Genomic DNA, 19,767 nt, shown 5'->3' on the forward strand with positions numbered 1-19,767 from the left:
TCAACAGTTAATTATAAAATGACAAATGATTTTGATATTTTTCTTCGGTGCTTAGGTTGGATGCTCCAGTACTTTGCCCGCCATTATTCTTATATTTGAGAAAGCAATGCTACATGTAATGCGGCCATTCAAGCATTTGTTTCTTTTCTATGTGTGGAAATATAGGTGAAACGGTTTTCAAGGAAGTTGGGAAACCGCAAAGTTAGTGCAACCTGAAACTAAGATGTGACAGTAACTGTGAGACATGTAAACTTCTGCAAGGAACAGAAAAAGGGTTGTTAGCTGGTCAAATTTAAGACCTTGTGAAAATGTATAGCGCTCTGGTGTGGCAGGTACCCATTTCACTTCTGTTGTGCACCTCTGTTTCCTTTTTCCTAAACAAGAATAAACACTGTTTATTGTTAGCTGGTGTCTCAGACCAGTGCAAAGACGCTGTGAAAAGAGAGTAAACTACAAAAAGTCACAGTTGAGCTATACATACGTACACAGACTCTCCTCCAGCTGATGACAGCCATTCTGGGGCTCGTCCATATCCTCTCCTTGCCTAAGTATATTTTTTAAAGAACTTTAGAGCATGTTTGTTTGCATGTTACACTAAGATGAGTATGTAATTAAAGGTGATTTTTACTAATATTCACTTTTTAATTTTTCTTTTTTTTTTTTTAGTGTTTATTCATTTTTTCAGAGAGGGAGACATAGCATGAGAGGTGGGTGGGGCAGAGAGAAGGAGACACAGAATCTAAAGCAGGATCCAGGCTCTGAGCTGTCAGCACAGAGCCCGATGCGGGGCTCAAACTCACGAACCGTGAGATCATGACCTGAGCCGAAGCCTGGCACTTAACCGACTGAGCCACCCAGGCGCCCCTCATATTCACCTTTCACAATAAATGTTTGAATAAGTCATTTGAGATGTTTTTAATAACTAGACCTTAGGGGGCTATCCTCACTGACAGAAAGAGACATGGACTTTATCTCTGACAACAGACTTGCTTTCAGAGTTGAATAAAAAACAGAAGAACTGAAACTTTCTGTGACAATCAGTTTTAATTCAGCATCAACAGAATTCTACTTTGGAGCATTATTTTTTTCTCATTTTAGTGAAGCACCTTTATCTGTCAAACAAGAACTATTAAGTATTAATAAATTCAGATCAGGGGAACTCCTTACACTGGAAATCCTTCCCTGGAAGATGCAACATAAATGATGGTTTTTAATAAATCATAAAAACAGTCCCGTCCTCTCCGAGTACTGAGGAGCTCCTTCACACAGCGCAAGCCAGAGCTTGAAACCACTTCTCACAAGGCCGCCTTTGGCTTCCCTGGTACTCAGAAACGAGGCCGCTCAAAAGATGAGCCATCTTAACAGACATTTTTCCCCCAACTGTAAGCCGACAAATACCGAATACTGGCTACAAACAAGAACATCAAAGATCTCTCTGGGCTCTGTCCCCAGTTCTATTTTTGCTGTCACTTTTCTGCCATGAGAAAATGCCGCAAGTGATCTGCAGTTGTCTTTTGCCCAAACCATCATATTTGAACTTTTTACTGGTAGAAGAACAATTAAGGGATGAGCTCTTAGTAACCCGGAAGTGCTGCCGTAAAACATCCTCGGATGCACATCCTCTTTTTTTTGAGGATGGAAATACACTGAACATTAATGCCAGGGGACACATGTATTTCAAAAGAGGGAAAATCGGCTCGTTTATAACAGGACGGAGTAACAGGTGTTGCACAGGTTGTTTTCTTGAAGCTGAGTCACACGATTACTACCTTCAGTTTTTTAAGAACATGTTTTATAAATCCTTTGATTTCTCAAGAGATGATAGTTTACGTCAAACAGATGCTGTATTTCCCATACTTAGCAGCTGAAGTGAACACAGCGTACTCGTTTTACAGTCTGTTTCTAATTGTCCTCAGAAGCATTTTACTAATAAATCAGGATCTCATCCTGTCATCCACCTCTTCTCAAGAGACCTTTGTTACGGCCAGGTTGTAGGTCAGTTTTGTCTGTAGCAGCTCAGGGAGACCATTAGGAAAAGTGTATCTTGAAAGCAATTTCGATTGTCAGTGCAAAGGCAACTTCATATAGACAGCTAGGAATGGTGATCAACCAGACTTTATTATGGTACAACAGGAGTGAATTCATGGATAAGCACGGCCTTGAATGTCTCATCACTGTATGTAGCTGCAGTAAAGTTTTATCTTTGAAAATACAAACCCTCTTCACTGCACAGTGGCAAATAGTTAGCTAAAGTATATGAAGTATTTGCACAATATTTAAAAAAATTCTTAAAAATTTTATCTATATGGCAGAACTTCTAAAAACAGGAAAAAATCAAAATTATCAATTAGACTATCAGGACAGATGAAGTATAATGTCTTCAACTTTGTGCTGAGCAATTAAATTTTTTAAAGCAAACTGCTTAAAGTGTTTTTAAGGTACATTTTATAAATATGTACAAAAATGTAGGTCTATCTGATGCTTTATTCATTCAAGTAAACTTTATACTGCATATCTAATGAGATATGCCGTCATCTCTAAAAATTCTAACCACCGAGATTAAAAGCAAAACCCTTGAAAGATTATTTACGGTATGAAAACAAAAAAGGAACTACTGCAACTTAATGAAAAAAAATTTGTTGTAAAATTTTTTTTCGACTAATTCGAACGTGTATCAGCTCTTCATGGATAGCAGTAATTACACAAAAGACCTAAAGAGGGGAAACTTAACAGTACTCTAGCAAGGTAAGGAATAAAAACCCCACTTTTTTTCTTAGCTTCTATTTTGACAAGAAGGAACACTCACAAAATCCTGTCCACAAAAATGGCTATAGTACTGTGCTTTGAAAAAACCTGGCTGCATATATTTTTAATACATCACGTTATGCTGTTGCCCTTAAGACTCGTAGCAGTAGCTACAGGTTCCAACCTGGCACTTCAGGTAATAAAAAAATGACAACCAACAAATGCTTTGAAAGTAATAAGTAAAAATGCATCCTGTTGTCTGACAGTTCCTGAAACAGATTGTCAGATCAAAGTCTTTAGGTTTAAACAAAAAATCTGAAAGAGTGCCAGCCTGTTGTTCAAAGAATTGCACTCAAATCATCTAGAAAATGAGCTTGGCTGACATTGGTTCTTTCATGACCTCATTTAAATATAAGCCTTATGTGTTTAGAAAGAACAAGTAATTTCAAGGATCTTTTTACTCCATTATCCTCCGGTCTCCTGGTCTCCTCAGTGTTGTACTTTTGTCTAACTCAGATTTCGAAAAGTGTAATACCATTTTCTCTTTGATTAAATACTGGTTCCTTAATTGTGTACGTTTTAAAAGATAACCTGCTTTAAATTCTCAAAATCAGTACCAAAAACTGTTTAAGCTTATTCTAGTCCCTAACATTTACAAAACTTACACTCCACTCAAAAAAAGAATAAAACTTTTTCAAATAGTGCGTACAAGGCACAAGAGCTTCCTAGTGTATTTACTGAAGCCAAACGTTTTGGCATTAACAAACACACCACGTTAGTTTACCTTAAACTCCATTTTCGAACAGCACACCATTTAGTTCAGGTTGAACTAAATTTCTGAAAGTATAGGATTTGTTTTAGTGATTTGCATAATTAAGTATTTGAAGAACTATAAAGTTTAAGTGTCATACTTTTTGATGGGGGGCACAGAAATAACACAGACACCAATGGAGGATTAATCTATTGGCCCATTGGGAATGCTTAACAAACTCATTACTTTTGATCTGTTCAATAGAACAAATAACCTAAGAAACAGATTTTCAAAAAAGTCATACTTGTGAAAGAACATCATAAACTAATTATAATTGTTTTTACAGATTTTCCCCCAGTTTAAGAACATTGGAAGAGATGAAAAATGTATCTCGGATGTAATAGAAATGTATTAGTTGTGACAAAAAACTTTGCTAGCTCGTTGCTTATTAGTGAGCTCAGTCACTAATCACACTTCTTTTCCGTAGGGAACAAAGGCTAGAATTAAAGTCTGGCCAAAAAATGATGGCAGTCTTCAAGTGTAGGCCACTCAAAATTTGCAATGAATTCAGTCATTAGAGTTCACTCAGTCTGGGGCTAGATTCACAGCAGAGGGAAGACACAAGTCTGACAGGCCACCTCCACTTCGTAGGTAACTAACAGGTTTTATGAGTAAAGCTCTCATTATACTGTAATTTGAAATCTTCTAAATTTCAATACCTTAATAGTCTCAATTTCCTGAATCAAAATCAGATGATTAATGGGCTTTTTATGTGTATACATTGTACTAACCAAATATTTGGGCGAAAACCAGGCCATGAAATTATTCCAAGTTTTTATGATAGAAGATATTTTTGCCCTTGATTCATTAACCATAATTACCTTTAATATTTAACAGTACTTTCTGTTAGTTGAAACAATCTGTATACTGGATTTTTAAAAATGTGTGATATTTTAAGCAATGGCTGGGAGAGAACTAACCAATTCATATTCTGCATATCCAGCCACGGAGAAATGGGAACCACGGGCCCGTGGTGCCTTCCTGTGGGAAGCCTCTTCCATGCACCTGCTGCGCTGATGCCTTGAAATGAAACAGAGATCATGAAACTATTTTGTTAACTATAAAAAACAAAAAAGCTAATCAATCCATCCGCGTTTGTTGAACAGCGTCCCTTGCCCAGAACCCAGTGTTTTCTATGCTGGAGAACCCAGGGGTGTTCTCGAATACAGCCGTGCTTCTCAAGCTCTGGTGTGTGTGCAAGACCAGAGGACCTTGTCAAATGAGGGAGATGCAGACGCTGGTTCAGTAGGCACAGGGGTAGGTCTGAAATTAATACATCTCTACTGAGCTCCCAGGTGAGGCCGCTGCTGTCATTTGGGGGCCCTGATGCCAGCGGCAAGATCGCTAGTTCCGCGTTTGTCGGAGGCCAGGAGGAGCTCAGGAGTGCCAGCTGAGCTGGATGGGGATGTAGGAAAGTCATTCTGAAACCTCATGTGCACTGAAGCAAAGCATTTTTTTTCAAGTTTATTTATTTTTGAGAGAATGCCGGAGGGGCAGAGAGAGAGAGAGAGAGGGTGAGAGAGGATCCCAAGCAGGCTCCACACTGTCAGCGCGGAGCCTGACGCGGGGCTCAAACTCCCGACCTGTGAGAGCATAATCTGAGCTGGGATCTAGAGTCACTGAGCCACGCAGGCACCCTGAAGCACAGCATTTGTTCCTTTTCTAACAAGGAAGGTTGAAAAGGCTAAATTTTACTTACACATTACTGCTACTATGGGTCTAGGTACATAACAATCTACAAAGTATGACGAACTAATAAATGCTTTATAAAAAGCCCACAATTTATTAATGTACTTCAAAAAGAGAAGAAATGAAAATACCATTCAGAATATATAGTATCAGATAATACTGTTCAATATCATGTGCACTGAACAAATTGCAAGTCTGAGATGTAAAGCAGGAAAAACTTTTTAAAACTTTTTCAAAAACAATTTGGAGTATTAGCTACTTCAGGAAAATTCAAATTTTAAGAAACATTTAAATGTTCCTGGTTATGCTAATATGTAGAATACTTAACACATATGACCTCACAACAAATGGTAATTAGAATTAATGATTCAAAATACAGAAAAAACATCCTGTGAAACTTTATATGCACTATAGAACTAGTATAATATTTTATTTGTGGTATTACTTAGTAATTCAATAATTGTGTATTCATAATTACATTTTAAGAATTTCCTCCAGAGAGGCACCTGGATGGCTCAGTTGGCTAAATGTATGACCTTGGCTCAGGTCATGATCTCACAGCTCATGAATCTGAGCCCCGCATCAGGCTCTGTGCTGACAGCTCAGAGCCTGGAGCCTGCTTTGGATTCTGTGTCTCCCTCTCTCTCTGCCTCTTCCCGGCTCACACTCTATGTCTCTCTCAAAAATAAACATTAAAAAATTTTCAAGATGAATGCCTTCCAGAAATTTAATACTGTCTCTTTGCTATTTAACCAAATTAAGATGGAATTTTCAGTATCCTAACCACAGTGAGGATTAATCACAGTCATCCAAAACCAAAACATCAGTCAACTGGCAAATTCCCCCATCAGTTTTTTGCTGTTACTACATAGCTACTTATCAAAACCAAAACAAAGGAACGGATTTAGAAAAACAAAAACAACAAATCTGGAGGATTAAAATGGGTTAAAAACCAAAGAAAACAACCCAGATATCCATGAAATACTTTGATACAAGTGATTTTGTTTTAGATTCCCTTCTCTTGTTTTTAGACTTCAGAATTCTAGACTGCAGTTTTATAAATAGAAATTTGTCTTAATTACTGTTCAACTCTATACTGTGTTTATAACAGTATACAGAATTGTGTATTTTGTTTAGAGGATTATGGCTTTGTCCCAAAGCAGCTCTTTATTGTATTTACTGCAGGCTTATAAATAAATTATCTTTTAAAGAACCTGATTTAGAACTACAGGCTTAAAAAATTTTATGGTTTCAAGAAAATGATTTGGAACACTTATTATTTTAAGGATATGCCACAGGGTGCTACTATAACCCAAAATAGGGAGGCTAGAGGTGTGCACTTAGCAATTATCTTGCACTTAGACCCCGTGAGATTCTCCTGACAGATGGTCAAGGGCATAACCTCTATAATCTGGAAGGGTCAAAAGAAATAAAAATAAAAAATTCCAAGATCCTATCATATGACAAGATAATTGTCAAGTAAAGGTCAATATTTTAGGAATAATCCTTGCCATTTAGTGCACTGCTATAAAAGTGAATTTTGTTCATCAACTTATTTCAATTATTTGTCAAGTTAACCTACATAAGAGCTACCACCGAAGCTAGGCCCACCTCCAGAGGTCTCCGGAATGATTGATGGGATCCTAAGGGTCATCTAAAACATCTTCAAATTTTAATCACTCAAAAATAATAATGTTAATGGGAAGCACACGCCCTAAGAGAACTGGAAAACTGTTAAAAATATAAAACGTAACAATTAAGAGAAAGCTTATCTTACTTTGATAAAGTATGAATTTATTTTGTTTGAAGACTTAAGTCTCATTCTCCATGGTTAATGCAGGATTGCTCATACCTTCAAAAAAGAACAAAAATTAGCAATTTGTTTTTTATCGGGGGGTTGCTTCTGAACAAACAGGCGGAGACTAGGTTTTACATTCCTGATTCCCCTAGTGTGCTTCCAAAGGTGCCTTGCACGTAGTACAGGTTTGTAAGATGATGATACAGAAACACACACACACACACACACACTACAGTGTTGACCGCTAACAGTGTCACAAAATAGCCCGTAAAAAAGAGATATACACCTGAGGAAGTGGGAGGGGGGGGCGGGGAACAAAAACATCAAAGACACACTGGACAGGGCACTTCTCCCACCATCTTGAAGGATCCTTCCTGATTCTACATTTCCCTCCCTCATTCTGGTGAAACTAATCATTGAGCCTTTTCTCACTTCATTCTTCTCATATTTCTTCCTTCTTTTATATCATCCTTTACACTTTAAATAAGTTCTCAATTCATCTATCCAAGTAACAGAAAATTAATCTAACATGCTAAATAAGTAACAGCATAAAGAAACCAAGAAATCCCTTCTATGTTAATGCAGAACTATATGAGGAAACATGAATCCCTTCGGAAAGAAAGGGGGCTCTGTCTTTCCACGCCCCCCAAAAACTGACCCCCAAATATATGTCACTTCTTTGCCTCCAAGGAAACTGGTGGATTCAAAGGGCTAATAGGTGTCATCAATTTTTGTTTAGGCAAAATCTAGCTCTTCCCATAGACTGGAGAATGGAATGGAAGGTCTGAAGGTGGGGAGACAGACCAAATCCTGAATACTCAACGGATGGGGATCTTTGGAGGGCATATCTGTTCCTTAAGAACAAGACTTTTTAAATAAAGGCTACACGTTAGGAGAATATGACTGATTGTATATTAAATCATGACTTAGAATTTTTACTTAGGACTCCCGTGATCACTAAATCCCAGAGAGATTTCAAATAAAACAGCAAACACTTTAAAGTGAAGTGAGCCGGGGCACCTGGGTGGCTCAGTCAGTTAAGCGTCTGGCTTTGGCTCAGGTCATGATCTCATGGTTCTTGGGTTCGAGCCCCACATCAGGCTCTGTGCTGACAGCTCAGAGCCTTGAGCCTACTTTGGATTCTGTGTCTCCCTCTCTCTCTCTGCCTCTCCCCTACTCATGCTGTCTCTCTCTGTCTTTCAAAAATAAACATTAAAAAAAGAAAAAAATGTGAAGTGAGCCAAAGTCTGGCAGCACTTGGAGAGAGTTTGAAGAAGGCACTAGAAGTGAAGGAGAGATTTTCTGGCTAATAGTGCTTTCATCATGGACGTATGGTTTTACACTCAGTTATAAGGGACATCGCACACATACACATATGCCTGCATACAAGATCACATGCTGTGGTTAATCCTCACCAACCCTGAGAAATAAGTAGCAGTAAAAAAAAAGAAAGCTGAGTCTAAAGGAGCTTAGGTAACTACAAATTTCACACCCCAATTAGGTGTCCAAATTGGGATTTGAAATCAGGTCTAACTTCAAACCCTTGCTTGTTCTTTGCCAATAAACTCCACTGACTGATGTATCCAAAGATTAAAATCAACAACAATAACAGGAGAAATATGAGTGGGGTATATGAAGAAATAATAGCTAAAGTTACAGTAATCACGGAATCACTTCACTTTGACATTTTGAAACTGGACAGAAAAAGTAAAAGAATCACATAATTTAAGATCTTTTTCACTGGGTGTTTTTCAATCTTTTGCCTGAGCTGATTACATTTTTCATTAAATATTTATATTTTGAATATACTTATGTCGTTTTATTTAATAGGCAATAGTTCATATTTGGTTCTTATGCTGGGATAAAAGCAATGTAGCTCTTTCACAAAATGATCTTCTTCAGCTAACATTAGACTTTACAAAAAAAAAGTTACTGAAAATAATTCTACATTTACAATGGGAATCCACCTCCAAAATTCTGTAAGCAATATGATGGGATTTTTCCACTACCTTCGCCTTTTATTAAAAGCGAATAAGCACCTTCATTAAATAAAACAGCACAATCAGCACACCCTTACCAGCTTTGCCCTTGCCCGGGTTTGCGCTGCTCTCCGTCCAAGACCGGGAGTCCGTGAGAAGGTGACTCTGGGACTCTCTCAAGGGCTTCGCCGGGAACGGATGGTTCTCAGGACTGAATAAGAATAATCACCATCATAATCATCATGTTAGTTCTTGATCATGTAGAGTGTTTCTCAAAGTACAGAATTCAAACCGCCTCCCCAGAGAATTTGGGGAACAGGGAGTGTGGCTTTAAATGACGCTGACTCACAACGAGAAAGCCTTCTTCCTTCCATTCTTTGGTCATTCTTCTGAACACAACAAAATGACAATCTTTAACTTTGGCAAGTCTCCGGTTTTAACAGAGAGAACAGGCCTCTACCTCTGACCTTAGCAGGTGAGGGAATCTAGTTAGAATTTAATACTATTTTATTACCAACTTTATTTCTTAAAGTTATATTCTATTTATGATAATTTATTGTAGTTTTCATTGATGACAGTGAGGTACTGCTTGATTTAAAAATAAGCTTCAGGGGCGCCTGGGTGGCTCAGTCGGTTAAGCGTCCGACTTCAGCTCAGGTCATGATCTCACAGTCTGTGGGTTCGAGCCCTGTGTCAGGCTCTGTGCTGACAGCTCAGAGCCTGGAGCCTGTTTCAGATTCTGTGTCTCCCTCTCTCTCTGCCCCTCCCCCGCTCACTCTGTCTCTGTCTCTCAAAATAAAAAAATAAAGACATAAAAAAACATTTTTTAAATAAGCTGCAGTGCCAATCTAAGTAAATATGTTAAATAAAAAAGTTAGCTCTATAAGTGGTATGTGGAAATGGAAAAAAATATATAAAGGTGACAGTAGAAGACAAGTTTGAGAAAAATTGGCCCAGTTTCTAAAGTGGCCTCACTAGACTTGAACAGAGAATTCTCTATCTTCCTCTATTAAACTGAAACAACAGATTGGAGCGCTATCTTGCAGAAGTGGTGAACACATATGACAACATCAGGTTTTACAAACGTGATGTTTAATTTGGGGAACAAGAGTCTTCAAAGAAGAATTTAGGTTTTAGAATTTAAGTAGGCATGCTACACATCAGCCTATTGGATAGTATGAAAAAATATAAATTAAAAAATAACATTTCACTCAGAGAAAAATATTGGCATAAAAACTAGAAGTGTAGTTTTAGAACACCTTGAAATAGTAATTATAATTATGTTCAGAAAAAACTTTTTCACTTTCTTCCAAGAATAATTTCACATATGTGAGTTGACTGTAACTACTATATTTTTTAAAGGATATGCTTTTGCTCCTTAATAATAATCTCCTATCTGAAATTAGAGAATATTTTAATTTTGTGCAGCTCTAACATCACTTTATTAAAATTTTGGAGGTAAATCTTTAAAAATAAAAAGCGTGTCTCCTATTTTATGGAAAAAACACATCTTTTACTCTAATTCTTAATATTTTTTAATGTTTTATTTACTTTTGAGAGAGAGACATCGTGAGCAGGGGAGGGTCAGAGAGAGAGAGAGGGAGACACAGAATCTGAAGACAGGCTCCAGGCTCTGAGCTAACTGCCAGCACAGAGCCCAATGTGGGGCCGAACCCATGAACAGCAAGATCATGACCTGAGCTGAAGTCGGATGCTCAACCAACAGAGCCACCCAGGCGCCCCTGCTCTAAATCTTATTATTCTTCAGGAAGGGGCGCGTATACCAGGTCTAGCTTGGTAACCAGGTCCTGGTTTAGGGAGTCCTCGCAGATTCATTACTGCCCAGAAGACTAACAAACGGCAAGGAAGGATCCATTCATTGAGCTGTACTCGCTGAGTACCTATCACATCAAGGAATACAGTCTTTGATCACATGGAAATTTCACTGTAAGTGAGGAAGAGTAATACTAAATAAGCAAGTATGTCCTAAGCCAGGTGACAGTAAGAGCTGACCACAGAAAGAGAGAGTGTAAGGGGCAGTGGGGGAGCAGGCCGCTATCTTTCACAGAGGGCCTGTATCGTGAAGTTTCAAGCTGGAAGTGAATTAAGAGGCGGCCATAGAGCATTCAGAAGCCTGGAGAAAGAAAGGTTAGGAAGAGGAACTGGCAAGTACGAAGACACTAAGGAAGAGACATGCCAGGTACACTTGAGGGCCAGCAAGATCCGTGTGTCTGAGGACCCTGAGGGATGAGGAAGTGGGAAGGGATGACATTAGAGAGGTACTGGGGCCAGATCAGACAGGGCGAGTAAGGACATCCATTTGCATCTGTGTTGGGTAAGGTGGGAAGCCAAGGGAGGGCTTTGAGCGCAGGAGTGACACAATCTGCTTTCTGGCAGTCTAAGGGTGGTAAAAGTACTCAGATTCTTGACATATTTTGAAGGGCATCTGACAGGATTTGCAAATGGAGTAAATCCAAGGTAATTGAAAGAGGATGCTTCCACGGTTTCTGGCCTGAGCCCCTGGGAGAAGGAGGGTCACTGATACTGACATACACGAAGATGGAGGAGAATCAGATTTAAGCCCAAGGAGGGTTGTTGATGGCTGAGAGTCAAGAGTTCTGCTTTGCACCTGCTCGGTGCTCGGAGATGACTTTTAGACACTGAAGAGGGAATGTTCAGTAGACAGCCAGACATAAAACTCTGGAGTCCAGAGGAGGGCAGTCATTTGCCATAACAATTTTGGATGGGTTTCTCGAGGGGGAATTACAGAATTCCATAAAAGACCATTTAGCTGTCAAAATCCCATCCCCAACTTTAAAGGGAAAGGAAGTCGACAGCAGTTACTTGACCTCTTCAAGGCCACCTAGCTGGGCAACGGTGCCGGAACCAGGATTTCACCCAAGGCCTATGGTACATGGAGTAGAAGGAGAGATACCACCTCTGAAACTCAAACCTTCGTGAACTACAAAAACCACCTTAAAGGGTAAAAAGCATTACTGAAAACTATTAAACTTCATAAAAGCTTAAAAACATTCTAAATAATCTATTAAAATGAGATTTTTCTGCATGATGATCTGTCAATTTTTCAAGCCCAAACTCACAGGGAACATCCCAGTAAGTCTCTGGTGTTTTCGATTGTCTCTCTGAAACATACCAGAGCAGCCTCCTCATAAACTTGTTCAGTCTCTTCTGTCCAGGGTCACTTACGGATGGGGTGGCAAAGAGGTTTCATCTTGTGACAATTTAAAATGGTTCTGGAATGGCTACCAGGCTCCCTGCCTCCAGAATTCTGGGGGCATGACAGGCTCCCCCAGAGGACGTACTGTGATCAACAAGAAATGTAGGCAGGAGGAGGGTACGTACAGGTGTTATGTACGTGGCATTCGAGCAAAGAAGAAAATCTCTAAAATTTAATTAAGAATATTATAGGTATGCTCTTGCTATTGGCTCCCACTTAAAAATTAGAGGTATGGCCATATTCAAATAAATCTGTCTTAAAGATGTAAAAATTAGTGTTTCAAACTTAAAAATCTATACATTGCATTTAAAAGGTTTGAGTAGTTTTGACTTTTGCCAGTTAGCAAAGTTAGAATCAAATTTCAAGGTCTTCCTCAAATTCTCGACAGACTGGAGTTAAAACAACTTTAAAACAAGGGCAAAAGTCTCCAAACACTGAACGTCTCCCATCCAAGTACTAACCGGGCCCGACCCTGCTTAGCTTCCGAGATCAGACGAGATCAGGCATGTTCAGGCTGGTGTGGCCTTAGACTAAACACTACATTTCTAAGGCTCCTTTCCTTCTCTTCCACAGAAATGGCCCAGATAACGTTTACTGGTCTTTAACAAGCATTAAGAAGTACACTGCACTATTAAGGGTCTGTGATTTCACTGATCTCCAGAAGTCTAATCTGAGGAAGGTCTTTTTATCTCTTTATAACGTTACAGTTACCACCGAGAGAAAGGACCCGGAGGGTCCGACGGCACGTTTCCGGTCGGCTCGTCGGATCACTAGGGGAGCCAATTTGGACTTACATGCCCTTCTTTTAAGCACTGCGTTTAAAAAATTGTAATATATTTCGGTCGGACAAAACGTATGGAGAATTAACACCTGTTTACCCAGAGTAATAACAGAGTTTTATAAGTATCATTAAAGCTCGCTAGGCACCTCTCCTCAGTCCTACTCTCCGATCTCTCTCATTCCAAGTGGGAACCAGTGTGGGAAAGTATCTTGTGCTCTAATTTTTTTCCAAAGAAATATATAGCCCAAGGACACAGGAGGAGAAAATATATTATTTGAAAGTAAAATAGAAAAGAAGATGGGATTACTTTTTTGATGTGGAGTTCAATCCTGCAGGAGTAGACGGTTGTTCAGGATCCTGATTAACAAGGCAAGTTGGAAAGGAGCAGCCATCACCTAGACTAGAATTAAAAGGGAAACTTACAATTGAGCAGTAAAAAATGACAACAGAGTGAAACTGTTACCATACGATGTTTGCGAGCAGAACACGGTTATATTACGGACAAGACAGGTGTATGAGACAATGGCTTCGATACAGCACATCAAGGGTGAGGACGAGTTAACGCACGTCCACACTGATGTAAGAGTGAAGCATGAAATAATTCTTTTCAAGAAACAGGAATTCCCATGCAGAATTAGAGTTCTTCAGTTGGATTGCTTTCATCAGCCGAAAACCTGAGTATTTTCACAGCAAACTACCTTGAAAAAATGGGTAGCAGCCAGTACTTCTTCTCATCCCCAAAAACTTGTCGCATGTTTTTACTGAAACCCAAGCTGAATCCGTTCTTATCTGTTCCATGTCGAAACACAGGACTTCTAAACGCCTCTACGAAAGATGGGAGAGTATTCACATGAGTAACAGACAGAGTAACCCCCCGGTTTAGAAATTACTGGACGAAACGAGAGAACTCTAAAAATCAACGGCTAGCCCCCTGTGAATATTCAGCTCCTGTATCCACCTATCAACAGCTCTGGAAGAGAGATCGCCTATTCTGTTTCATAAGATGTGATTACATTTAGTTTTTCAAGAATCCCTTTATTATTATAGCAGCACGTGTGCAGTGCAAAAGAAAATTAGAAAACACAAATAAGCAAATCAATGAAAACTTTTTATCTTCCGGATCTTTCTTAGATAGATGTGTGGATGGAGAGATGGATGGATGGAGATCGATAAACACTTACACAGCTTTTTAATCAATGAGACTGTACTTTTACATACACTGTACAAATTCCCTTTTTCATTCAATCTCAGTCAAAATTTCATTTTCCAATTTCACTTAAATTTAATCTCATCCAATCATATATTTTTTTTCCAGCTGGACCAAAAATTTATGTTAAAGCTGGTTTGTCCAAAGCAGGATCCAGTGCAGAAGCAAACACTGTGTCTGGGTATGCCTACTTTGCATATGGAAATCAAGGTTCAGAGAGGCTGTGGGGCCTGTCCAAGATCACACAGCAACTAAATGACAGAGGGGGAACCTGAGCAAGGTTATCAGTGTCCCTTCCATTATGCTATGATTTCTATTTAAATAATGCTAAGATGAAAAATATAAACTTTTATTTTTGGAACATGAACGAACACAGAAGTATAATGATTTCCGAGCATCATTCAGAAAACAAAATTCTGTTAACAGAGTCAGGATACTATGAAAAATGTGACAACTTGCAAGATCCTTAGTGTCTGTCACCCTGGATTATATAGCTTTCAATAAAACATTTTTTTTAAATTATAGGACATATCATGGAAGTATTTTCAGTGTTACCAGTTAAATCTAGAAGTTCCTAGAAGTTATATGCTTCTAGAAATAATCCATTTTCTTCTGACGAATTATAATTATCCAACATATAGTCTGAAATAAGATACTTTGTTTAAAAATTATACCCATATGTTCACCAGAACTATATTTGGTATAGATTTCACCTGAATATTAAAAATTAAGAGGGGTACCCAGGTGGCTCAATCAGTTAAGCATCCACTTTGGCTCAGTCCATGATCTCATGGTTCATGAGTTCAAGCCCCGCTTCAGGCTCTGTGCTGACAGCTCAGAGTTTGGGACCTGCTTCGGATTCTATCTCTCTCTCTGCCCCTCCCCCACTTGGACTGTCTCTCTCTCAAAAATAAATAAATGTAAAAAAATTTTTTTAATTAACATTCATAGACTATATACTATATTAATCTTCACTAGTATAATAATGATGTCTGACAGCGTGAAGTGTCCTTTGAGATCATAAGGATTTCTAAGTCCTGGTGGCGTTCCCAAACTCCCAAAGGTAGTCTAGAAGATACTACTTAGCATAGTCCCTAAGTCTCAAACCTCATAGTACATTTTTCATCTTTACCTTTCTATGCTCTAGCCATGTGGATAATTTCACAAACATTTCTAGCTCTTTTCCTGCAGGGCTTTCTTAAAATACTGGAGTGAAATTCACAGAATAGAAAATTAACCGTGTTAAATTAAACAAATCAGTGGCATTTTAATACATTCATAATACATTCACGTTCCAAAATATTTTCATCACCTCATGAGTCAGTCTCTCCCTTCTTCTCATCCTCTGAAAACTACCAATACACTTCCTTTTTCTACGGATTTACCTAACTGGGTATTTCACATAAGTGATATTCTATACTACTAACCTTTGAGACCAGCTTCTTTTACTTAGCATGTTTTTGAGACTTATGCATGCGGTAGTATGCACCAGCACCTCATTTCTTCATGTGGCTGAATAATATTCCACTGTACAGAAAATATCACACTTTTTTCTATCCATTCATCTTTAATGGGCGTTTGGATCATTTCCAGCTTGGGCTATCATGAATGGTGCTGCTGTGAACACTGAGGTAGAAGTTAAGCATCTGTTGGAGTCCCTGTTTTCAGTGCTTCCGAGTATGTATCAATGAGTGCGATTGCTGGGTCATATGATGATTTCATGTTTAACTTTCTAAGGAGTTGCCACCTTGTATACAGTGGAGCTACTACTTTATATTCCTGTGGGCAAAGGGCGAAGGGTCCTATTTCTCCACATCCTCAGCGACACTGCCTGCTGTTGTGTTGATTTGGGTGGGAAGTGGTATCTATGGCTGTGACTTGCATTACCCTAATGATGAATGACATTGAGCATATTTTCATGTGCTTCTTGGCCAACTGTATACTTTCATTGGAGAAACGTCTATTTAAATGTCTATTCAAATTCTTTGCCAATTTTTGAACGGGGCTGTTTGTCTTTTGGTTGTTGAGTTGTATGATTTCTTCTTATATACTGAATGCTAGGTCCTGATCAGAGGTATGATTTGCAAATACTATTCTCATTCTGTAGTTGCTTTTTATTGTTTTGATGCTGTCCTTTGATGCATACATTTTAAAAATTTTTATAGAGTCCAATTTTACCTATTTTTTTTTATTACTCATGCTTTTGGTGTTATATCTAAGAATTCATTGCCTATTCTGATCCTGAAGATTTATCCCTATGTATTCTTCTAAGAGTTGTTTTAGCACATTTGTTAAAGATACTTTTATTTTCTCCACTGAATGGTGTCAGTACTTTTGTTGAAAATCAACTGGCCAAAGATACATGGCTTTATTTTTGGACTCCTAATTCTGTTCCATTGGTCTATATCTCTATCCTTATGCCAGTACCACAGTTTTTTGAGTGCACAAGTGAGCAGGAGAGGGGTGCCGAGAGAGAGAGAGAGAGAGAGAGAGAGAGTGTCTTAAGCAGGCTCCATGCTCAGCCCTGAGCCTGATGCAAGGCTGGATCCCGTGATGCTAGGATCATGACCTGAGCTGAAATCAAGAGTCAGATGCTTAACCAACTGAGCCACCGAGGCACCTCAGTACCACACTGTTTTGTTCATCGTAGCTCTGTAGTAAATTGTGAAATCAGGAAGAACCTTGTTTTAGTTTTTTTAGTGGACTGTTTAGGCTATTTGGGGCACCTTGCAGTTTCATGTGAATGTGAGGATCAGCTTTGCCATTTCTGCAAGAAACGCTGTTGAAATTGTTAAAGGGCTTACACTGACTCCGTAAGTCACTTTGGGTCACGTTACCGTGTTAACAATATTAAGTCTTCCAATATATGAACACGGGAAGTCTTATCATTTATCTGCATCGTTAAGGTCTTTCAGCCAAGCTTTGTAGTTTTCAGTGTACCACTGGTGTACCTCCTGGGTTAAACTGATTCTTAGTTATTTTACTATTCTGATGCTTTTATAAATGGAATTGTTTCTTTCAGTTCTTCTTAGGTGGGTCATTGCTAGTGTATAGAAACAACTGATTTTTTTGCATATTGAAGTGTCATGCAGCTTTGCTGATCTTGTCATGAAACTATTAGCTCTAATAGTTTTCATAGTGGATTTTTTAAGGTTTCTTAAAATAGATCATGTCATCCACGAAGAAAGATGGTTTTACTTCTTCCTTTCCAATCTGGATGGCTTTCTTTCTTTTTCCTAATTTTTCTGGCTAGATTAAACAGCACTAGTGAAAGTGGCCAACTTTGTTTTGTTCCTAGTCTCAGGGGGAAGGTTTTTATTTTTCACCACTGAGTATGATACTGGCTACAGATTTCTCATTAATGCCTTTTATCATCTGAGGCTTGAGGAAGCCCCCCGTGCTGAAGAAATCCCCATGTGCCCTTAGTTTGTTAAGTGCTTTTATCTTAAAAGAGTGTTGGGTTTTCTCTGCATCAGCTGAGTTGACCACATGTTTTTTTCCCCTCATTCTATTATTGTGGTATATTGCCATTGACTGATTTTTGTATAATGAAACACCTTTCCATTCCTAGGATAAATCCTTCTTGGCCACGATATCTAATCCTTTTAATAAGCTGCTGGATTTGGTTTGCCCATGTTTTATTGAGGATTTTTGTCTCTATGTTCATAAGGGATTCTGGGCTGTAGTTTTCTTGGATGTCGTCTGGCTTTGGTATTAGGACACTCCTGGCCTATAGAATGACTTGCAAAGTGTTATCCTCTCTTCTGCTGGCAGAGAATGAGAAATACTGTTGTTAGTTTTTTCTTTTTGGATGTTTGGTAGAATTCGCCATGTGGTCCTGGGCTTTTCGTTGTTATGAAGTTTGTGATTACTGATTCAGTATCTTCACTTGTTACAGGTCTCTTCAGGTTTTACATTTCTTCTTGAGTCACATTAGTGGTTTGCATCTCTAGAAATCTGTCCATTTCATCGAGGCTACCTAATCTGTTGTGTTCAGGGTATTTGCTTATAATCCTTTTTATTTCTGTAAATCTAGTACAGTAGTAATGTCTCTGCTTTCATTATGGATTTTCACTAGTTGAATCTTCTCTATTTTCTCTTTCTTGGTAACAACTTGTAAAATGTGTTGATATTTTCAAAGAACCAATTATTGATTTCATTGAACTTCCATTTTTTTAAATTATCTGTTTCTGTTATCTCCTTTCTAATCTTTAGCATTTCCTACCATTTGTTGGCTTTGGGTTTACTTTTTTTTTTGTACTTGCTTAAGATTTAATATGACTGATTTGCAGTATTTCTTCTTTTTTAACGGAATCCTTTATAGCTAGCTAAGCATTTCCCATGAAGGGCTGTTTTAGCTGCATCTCACTTCTGTAGGGCTTTTGAACACACTGTTTTCTCTGCCTGAGATGTTATGGCTCTTACCATGGCTCACTTCATAGGTTATGTACTTGTTGTTTGGATAAGCCCTTCCTGGCCACTCTGAGTAAGCTCCCCTCCACGATCCCAGACCTTGACTCATACCTCGGTCTTCTGTTTTCTATATAACACTTCACATTCTGTAATTACTTTGATGTTTGGTTGCTGATTGTCTGCGCCCGTCACAGACTAGGCAGCCCTCTGCTCAAACTGTATATACAAAATGCTTCACACACAATGGACAACCGATAAATATACAGAGCAAGTGCATCTGTAGGTGGCTAAGCCACCTTCTCGTAAGACAGTGTAGGAAATAAAATTGATTTTTACCATGTCAGGACAGGTTGGCATTTAATCACAGGGCAACTTTTGATGAGGTTAAAGTTCTGTTAACTCCAACAATTGAATACTCACCTAATGTAGATTTATTTTTGCTGACTAGCCAACAATGATAGCCAAACAGAGAAGACAAGCTGACAGAAAACATAGCTGCGGCAAAGAATAAAAACATAATATGGAACTTGGCTTGAGTATCGGGTAGGCCATTCTATAAAGAAAGGAAGAAAATAAAATGTTTTGTCAAAGGGATACGAATTCCCCTGCTTTTGTAAGTAAGATTTTTTTTTGCTCTATTTTTTAAAATTTAGATATGGAGAAAGATACATGGCTTTATGTTAATTAAAACGCTGAGGAAAGAGGTCATAAGATTAAAAGATGTTCACTATTAATTTATATAGATATTTATTTTGTTTTTCATAACTGAATCATAGAAAAATTGTGTTAGCGTATGTGTGGACTCTAACACTAGGAAGCACAGTAAAAGGAACTATAAAACATAATTTCTGATTTACTTCCCCAAAATGTGTTGTTAATATACTACAGCTTTACAAATGTTTAAACAGTTTCATATTAATGCCTTCACTGACACACTTACTGTTCTCATCGATGTTTTGCATTGCTACAAACAACAGCATCCACCACGAGGACACGCGCAGCGACACACCCAGTCACGCTCCGAGCCAGGTTAGAGAACAGCATCACAGAAAGGGTCAACCCCAGTGCGTAACGCTGACCTAAAACAGGCCTCACGACACGCGTGG

General features: G+C 38.5%; 1 protein-coding gene across 2 annotated transcripts in view; it reads right to left on the bottom strand.

Annotated features, from left to right (window-relative positions):
* Positions 1–1,025: 1,025 nt before the first annotated feature.
* ZDHHC2 (zinc finger DHHC-type containing 2) overlaps positions 1,026–19,767 on the bottom strand; it is a 55,000-nt gene continuing 36,258 nt past the window's right edge. Inside the window, exons 8-14 of one of the 2 annotated variants that reach the window (XR_003906812.1) lie at positions 19,082–19,214; positions 13,740–13,866; positions 13,349–13,441; positions 9,121–9,233; positions 7,023–7,097; positions 4,477–4,576; positions 1,026–3,582 (exon numbers count right to left, since the gene is read on the bottom strand). Coding sequence is in view for 1 of the 2 variants with exons in the window: in XM_029935135.1 (XP_029790995.1) it covers positions 7,057–7,097; positions 9,121–9,233; positions 13,349–13,441; positions 13,740–13,866; positions 19,082–19,214 (507 nt within the window). In the remaining variant the exon portion in view is untranslated. Of the gene's footprint in view, positions 4,577–7,022; positions 7,098–9,120; positions 9,234–13,348; positions 13,442–13,739; positions 13,867–19,081; positions 19,215–19,767 lie in introns of both variants that reach the window. The other variant, XM_029935135.1, reaches the window with a different exon arrangement.

Source organism: Suricata suricatta, chromosome 1 (genome assembly GCF_006229205.1).
Source record: "Suricata suricatta isolate VVHF042 chromosome 1, meerkat_22Aug2017_6uvM2_HiC, whole genome shotgun sequence".
In the NCBI taxonomy this organism is placed as follows: domain Eukaryota; kingdom Metazoa; phylum Chordata; class Mammalia; order Carnivora; family Herpestidae; genus Suricata; species Suricata suricatta.